The 6,786-nt window shown below is 40.3% G+C and overlaps 3 protein-coding genes across 3 annotated transcripts; all 3 read left to right on the top strand.

Annotated features, from left to right (window-relative positions):
- Positions 1-434: 434 nt before the first annotated feature.
- Positions 435-1,916, top strand: LOC108045913 (hydroxysteroid dehydrogenase-like protein 2). The gene has a single exon (XM_017125402.2). The coding sequence runs from the start codon at positions 596-598 to the stop codon at positions 1,835-1,837; it is 1,242 nt and encodes a 413-aa protein (XP_016980891.1). The 5' UTR covers positions 435-595; the 3' UTR covers positions 1,838-1,916.
- A 651-nt stretch (positions 1,917-2,567) lies between these two features.
- On the top strand, positions 2,568-3,800 carry LOC108045896. Its single transcript, XM_017125365.2, has 2 exons — positions 2,568-2,692; positions 2,753-3,800. The coding sequence occupies exons 1-2, from the start codon at positions 2,672-2,674 to the stop codon at positions 3,203-3,205; spliced, it is 474 nt and encodes a 157-aa protein (XP_016980854.1). The 5' UTR covers positions 2,568-2,671; the 3' UTR covers positions 3,206-3,800.
- Positions 3,801-4,882: 1,082 nt separating this feature from the next.
- Positions 4,883-6,296, top strand: LOC108045897. The gene is made up of 2 exons (XM_017125366.2): positions 4,883-5,018; positions 5,074-6,296. Exons 1-2 carry the CDS (start codon positions 4,998-5,000, stop codon positions 5,524-5,526), a joined length of 474 nt encoding a protein of 157 aa, XP_016980855.1. The 5' UTR covers positions 4,883-4,997; the 3' UTR covers positions 5,527-6,296.
- The last annotated feature ends 490 nt before the right edge of the window (positions 6,297-6,786 follow it).

The following is a 6,786-nucleotide window of genomic DNA, read 5'->3' as shown; positions in this document are numbered from 1 at the left end:
TTGCCTTAAAAAAATTGAGAGAAAGGTTTTTGCACTATGTGTTAAATAAGATATTGTTAATTACACATTATTTATATTTTACCATTACAGGTGGCGGAAAATTTAAAAAATAGCAAAAACATGGTCACTTTAATTTAACAGATGATAACCGAACGTAACGTAAGCACGGTATTGAATGTAGAGATGTGCACTTGTCGACATTTTAGACGATATGCTTGTTTTTAAAATAATAAATAGGTGTGATGATTAAAAAAATATTAAAAATTCGTATACTTTTTGTTCTTATTTTATTTAATATTTTTTTTCTTCATTTTGTTAGCTTTATAGTTATGTACAGTTGTTAAACCTTTAAAATACGATATTTTTAGTTTGTACTCGTGAGTGATTAGCCGGTGTCCATCTCTAATGGGCACCGGCCCCCACAGGGAAAAATAGAGAGCAAGATGCCGCTCTCTCTCGGTCGCCGACTTGTTGTGGATCAAATCGGTTGAATCTGCACTTTGGACTTTCTCTTGGATCTTTGATTTCGAGCACTATCATCGTTACCAGTGATACTAAATCTCTCACAGCGAACGGTCTATAAACTTTGATCAGGATGATTAACACAGGAAAATTGGCCGGACGGACCCTGTTCATCACAGGAGCCTCGCGGGGAATTGGCAAGGAGATTGCCTTGAAGGCGGCTCGCGATGGAGCCAACATTGTGGTGGCGGCCAAGACGGCCGAGCCGCATCCCAAACTACCGGGAACCATCTACTCGGCGGCAGAGGAGATCGAGAAGGCCGGAGGAAAGGCATATCCCTGCGTCGTGGACGTGCGCGATGAGCAACAGGTGCGCAGCGCCGTGGAGGCGGCAGTGTCCAAGTTTGGGGGCATCGATATCGTGATCAACAACGCCAGCGCCATCTCGCTGACCAACACCCCGAATACGGACATGAAGCGGTACGATCTGATGCACAACATCAACACTCGCGGCACCTTCCTCGTGTCCAAGGAGTGCCTGCCGTACCTGAAGAAGAGCAATCACGCCCACATCCTTAACATCTCTCCGCCGCTGAGCATGAAGTCCAAGTGGTTTGGCCCACATGTGGCCTATACCATGGCCAAGTACGGAATGTCGATGTGTGTGCTTGGTATGGCCGAGGAGTTCCGGGACCAGGGAATCGCTGTTAATGCTCTGTGGCCCCGCACTGCCATACATACGGCGGCCATTGAGATGCTCACAGGCCCCGATTCCGCCCAGTGGTCACGCAAGCCCGAGATCATGGCCGATGCTGCCTACACCATCCTGAGCCGCGAGCCCAGGCAGTTTAGCGGTCAGTTCTTCGTGGACGACGAGGTGCTGGAATCGGTGGGAGTCACGGATCTCACGAATTACGCCTGCATCCGCGAAAACGCCGACAAACTGATGGTGGACTTCTTCGTGGAGGAGAAGGGAGCCCCGGTGGAGGATGCCGCTCCGGCAGGAGGTGCTTCTGCTGCTCCGGCTGCTGGTGGAAGCGGAAAGATACCCCAGCTTTTCCAGAAAATCGAATCTCTACTCTCCCCAGAGATCGTCTCAAAGACGCAGGCCGTCTTTCAGTTTAACATTAGCGGTGCCGAACAGGGAACCTGGTTCCTAGACCTGAAGAACGGCTCCGGTTCATGCGGATCCGGAACACCGCCCGCCGCTCCTGACGCCACACTGACCATGAACTCAAACAACTTCTTCGACATGTTCTCCGGAAAACTGAAGGCGGCTCCCGCCTACATGACCGGCAAGCTGAAGATCAGCGGTGACTTCCAAAAGGCCCTCAAGCTGGAGAAGCTAATGAAGGCGCTTAAGTCCAAGCTGTAGGTGCAATCAATTTGCACATATTTCTATTGTATACAAACGTTTGATTTATTTTCCTAATAAAGTATGAGATTCTTTTAAATTTCCATATTTCATGTACATTACATTATAAAATTGGCCACAAGTTTGTAACGCATTAAAGAAGCCATTTCCTAGCTTATAAGGTATATATATTCTTGATCAGCATGACTAGACGAGTTGATATAGTTCGCTGTTTCTTTTAATTTGAGTTTAAGTTACTGGTTTTTGACCAAAATTAGGCTTTTTTTTAGTCTTTAGAACCTATGCCTGCAGATTAGCCCCCATATATCTATCATACTAACCATACGGTTATATGCCGATTTTTCGTGCAGGGTAAAAATAGATTCTTAAAACTTTTCAAATCGTAATTTGCGCTCTCCTTCTCGTGAGAAGGACTAAAATGATTGTATTCTCTGCAAGTGTATAAGAATCCGGCCATATTTTATTGCAGGAACTGACTAGAAAAAATGATGACAAATGTGTAGAACAAATCACCAGCCTAAATTTGATAATTTGTTGCGCTTAGGAATAAAGAATTGAGAATTGATAATAAACTTCCAAAATTTTAGACAATAGCCATAGAGGACAGAAAAGTCGCTGTATCTTCATTATTTTTAATTTTGAAACAACGCGGGTTGCTACTTTTCAAGCGCATTGAGACTGACCACATTCTCGTTCACCAAATAGATATTTTTGACATAGCTCTGCGCAATCACACCTTTGTTTATCAAAAAAAAAAAAACTAATTTTACTGGGGTTGTAAACGAAATATATGTCCACCTTGTATTAAACAAAAGAATATTAAAAGACTTCGTCATGGACTGCAAATTGTTTAAGGTGCGTAGATACGTATACAAGTACAGGATGTGGCTTAATCAGCGTCTTTCATATTGCTAGAAAAAATCCGTGATACTGATTAAGTGTTTCTGCGGATGCACCGACATGACTCCCGCCGAGGTTCAAAGGATCTACACCTTGTCCAACAGTGTCCACGAAACCCTCCTGGATAAGGATGCCACCACACTGCTCAGCAATTACATGAAGAGTAGGCGCTCCGGCGACAAGAACGAGGCCGAGCAGTACTTGGAAATCTACGAGAAGTGCGCCCTGTTCCTGGCGGACACGCAGCACACCTTCACCCGGGACGAGGTGGATGAGCTGGTCGATCTAGGCCTGCCCTACGATATGGAGCGGGATCTGATCAGCCGCATGCTCAGTGGCGATCGGACGGACATTAACAGCGGTCTCAATCGCATTCAGGGCAAATGTCGCAACGAGATTGAGGCCAGCAGCGATTTCCGAGAGTTTAGGGACGCCATCGCTGATAAGATGCGCCGGGTGCCGAAATGATAAAGTTTTTGCGAATCAATGCCATTTGTGTTCACATTGGTACCTTTGGTAGCTCGCTCTTTTAATCTTTCCCAATGCCTTTTCGGCTTCCACCACGCATCACCCTGTATCCTAGATTAGTCATGGTAAAACAACTAAGAAACAGAAACCGTCCTCCTAATCACACTGCGGCTTTCGAGTCGAGCTAGAGGCTTAACTCAAAAAACATTCACATTCTAACAATTAAACCCAAAACTTTACTTATTTTAATTTCATAGTTGTTTTAAAATGTTAGCTTTGTTATTGTGTTACAAACTAGAGGTAGAAATATTTTCAATTGAGAAATAAATTACTTGATCCTGAATATCCCTCAGAATTAATTTATGGTTTCCTGACCGTTACAATACCTACAAATATATATCTAAACCAGAAACGCCTTATATAAAAAAGACTTAAACAAAAAATTAAAACAACGTATAAAAACAAGAACGATCATGAAAATAGTACTTATAAAAAAAATAGAAAATTACATAAAAAAGTAGGTTTTTTAAGATTTTAATTGTGATTTTTGTAATAACTTGATTATCAATAAAACAACTTAATACATGCAAAAAAATAGTTTTATTGCGATTTTACAATTTTTATATTCTTATTTTACATATTTTTTTTTTTGTGAGTATACAGATCCATTTTGTTTGGGACCTTTTTAAAGAGAACAATCTTAACAGTTTAATTCTTACTACAGGTGGAAGTCATCATATATTTTCGATTGTTTAAAAATCGATTCTACATTAATAAATAAAAGATTATTCATAAACAAAAAATATTTTCTTGGTAAAGATTTATATATTTGAAATACGTATATAAAATACAAATTCGGATGAATTCAAAAACTCCTGCGGAACCCGCTTGCCACAGAACTTTTTTGCCAATTCAGGAAGGCGACAGATCACGTTTGAAAGCCGCGGAGATCGGACCTCTATATGCCATAGGTAAATGATTGTATTCTCTCAAAGTGTAAAGAAATCCGGCAATACATTATAACCGGAAATAGTCAGTGAAAAACTATGACAATTGTTTAGAAAGTATCGCCAACAGCCCAAATTTGATAATGTGCTATTTGCTATTCCTTAGAAAATCAGAATTGATAAAACAAATTTCGAAATTTAAGACAGTCTGACTAAAATGATTGTAGTCTCTCAAAGTGTATAGAAATCCGGCAATACATTATAACCGGAAATAGTCAGTGAAAATATATGACAATTTTTTAGAAAGTATCGCCACCAGCCTAAATTTGATAATGTGCTATTTGCTATTCCTTAGAAAATCAGAATTGATAAAACAAATTTCGAAATTTGGGACAGTCTGACTAAAATGATTGTAGTCTCTCAAAGCGTATAGAAATCCGGCAATACATTATAGCCGGAAATAGTCAGTGAAAAACTATGACAATTGTATAGAAAGTATCGCCAACAGCCCAAATTTGATAATGTGCTATTTGATATTCCTTAGAAAATCAGAATTGATAAAACAAATTTCGAAATTTAGGACAGTCTGACTAAAATGATTGTATAGAAATCCGGCAATACATTATAACCGGAAATAGTCAGTGAAAAACTATGACAATTGTATAGAAAGTATCGCCACCAGCCTAAATTTGATAATGTGCTATTTGATATTCCCAAAAAAATGATAAAGTGCTGCGCTATTCCTGAGAAACCGAGAATTGAGCCTATAAAAGCCCAAGCCCCTGATACATAAACGAAATAAGTGTCCGCCTACTGTTAAACAAAAGTATTAAAATACATTCGTGATGTCCTGCTCATTGTTTAAGGTACGTAGTACAAGAATACAGGAAATGGCTTAATCATCGTCCTTCATATTGATAGGTCAAACCCGTGATACTGATTAAGTGTTTCTGCGGATGCACCGACATGACTCCCGCCGAGGTTCAAAGGATCTACACCTTGTCCAACAGTGTCCACGAAACCCTCCTGGATGAGGAGGCCACCAAACTGTTCCGCAAATTCATGGAGAGTAGGCGCTCCGGCGACAAGAACGAGGCCGAGCAGTACTTGGAAATCTACGAGAAGTGCGCCCTGTTCCTGGCGGACACGCAGCACACCATCACCCATGACGGGGTGAATGAGCTGGTCGATCTGGGCCTGCCGTACGATCTGGCGCAGGATATGTCTAAGCGCTTGCTCAGTGCCGATCGGATGGACATCAACAACGGTCTCAATCGCATACAGGGCAAATGTCGCAACGAGATTGAGGCCAGCAGCGATTTCCGAGAGTTTAGGGACGCCATCGCTGAAAAGATGCGTCGGGTGCCGAAATGATATAGTCTACGCATTTGTGTTCTCTTAGGTACCTTTGTTGGAGGAGCTCTCCTTTAAACTTTCCCAGAGCCTTGGGGTCCTCCACCACGCATCACCCTGGATCCAAGAGAAGTCATAGGCAAATATCGAAGAAATGGAAGCCGTCCTACTTATCGCACTGCGGCTTTCGAAACGAGCTTAACTCACTAAATATTCACATTCTTATAATTTAACCCACATATACGGAACAGAAAACTTTACTTACTTTAATTTTCTTGTAGTTTTTATATTGCACGCTTTGTAATGTTGTTACGAACTAAATTTTCGATTGAGAAATAAATGACCTGATCCTAAATATCCTTGAGAATTCATTTGCAGTTTAATGACAGTTTCAATACAACAAATAATTATCTTAACCAAAAAAGCCTTTTACAAAAAATAGAACATATTTGAAATCAACAATTAAATTGTTACAACAGCCATAGCGTTTGAAAATAGGAACGATGATGAAGATAGTAATTTACCTATAAATAAAAAAACAATTTGTTTGGCACTTTTTGAAAAAAACAATCTTAACGGCTTAAGTCTTATGACAGTTGGAAATTATCATATATTTTCGATTATTTAAAAAGCGATTCTACATAAACAATACATAAAAGTAAAAAAATAAAACAACAAATTACATGCAAAAAATAACTTTTCGGCCAATTCATGAAGGCGACGCGTTCCGGTGACCAGATCCTATTACCCAGGACAAATTGAGCGAACTCATCAACGAGGGCCTACCCAAAGATGAAATCAGATGCTTCCAGAGTGGAAACCAGATGAAAATCATCCAATGTTTTGTTGGTTTTCAAAGAAGCCATCGTAAAAAAATTAAACAGTCAAAGGAATAATTATAGTCGGTTAAATCAAAGTTACAAATGGTTCAATTCATATTAATTTTAATTTTTATACCCGTTACTCGTAGAGTAAAAGGGTATATTGTATTCGTGCAAAATTATGTAACAGCTAGAAGGAAGCGTTTCCGACCCTATAAAGTATATATATTCTTGATCAGGGTCACTAGCCGAGTCGATATAGCCATGTCCGTCTGTCCGTCTGTCTGTCCGTCTGTCTGTCCGTATGAACGCTGAGATCTCGGAAACTATAAAAGCTAGAAGATTGGCATTTTGCATGTAGATTTTACGAGTTCCTACGCAGCGCAAGTTTGTTTCAAAAAGGTGCCACGCCCCCTTTAACGCCCACAATCGCTTATATACGATTTTAAAAATTTAAATA

The sequence above is a fragment of the Drosophila rhopaloa genome, unplaced genomic scaffold, assembly GCF_018152115.1.
Source record: "Drosophila rhopaloa isolate 14029-0021.01 unplaced genomic scaffold, ASM1815211v1 contig_178, whole genome shotgun sequence".
Lineage (NCBI taxonomy): Eukaryota > Metazoa > Arthropoda > Insecta > Diptera > Drosophilidae > Drosophila > Drosophila rhopaloa.
Note: the sequence above shows the minus strand (reverse complement) of the source record. Positions and strands in the feature narration are given on the sequence as shown.

Bases quoted from the DNA above. Each gene is read 5' to 3' on its own strand.
- LOC108045913 (XM_017125402.2), top strand. From the start codon at position 596: ATGATTAACACAGGAAAATTGGCCGGACGGACCCTGTTCATCACAGGA.
- LOC108045896 (XM_017125365.2), top strand. From the start codon at position 2,672: ATGGACTGCAAATTGTTTAAG. The intron at 2,693-2,752 runs GTGCGTAGATAC...TCATATTGCTAG, and splicing joins TGGACTGCAAATTGTTTAAG to AAAAAATCCGTGATACTGAT.
- LOC108045897 (XM_017125366.2), top strand. From the start codon at position 4,998: ATGTCCTGCTCATTGTTTAAG. The intron at 5,019-5,073 runs GTACGTAGTACA...TCATATTGATAG, and splicing joins TGTCCTGCTCATTGTTTAAG to GTCAAACCCGTGATACTGAT.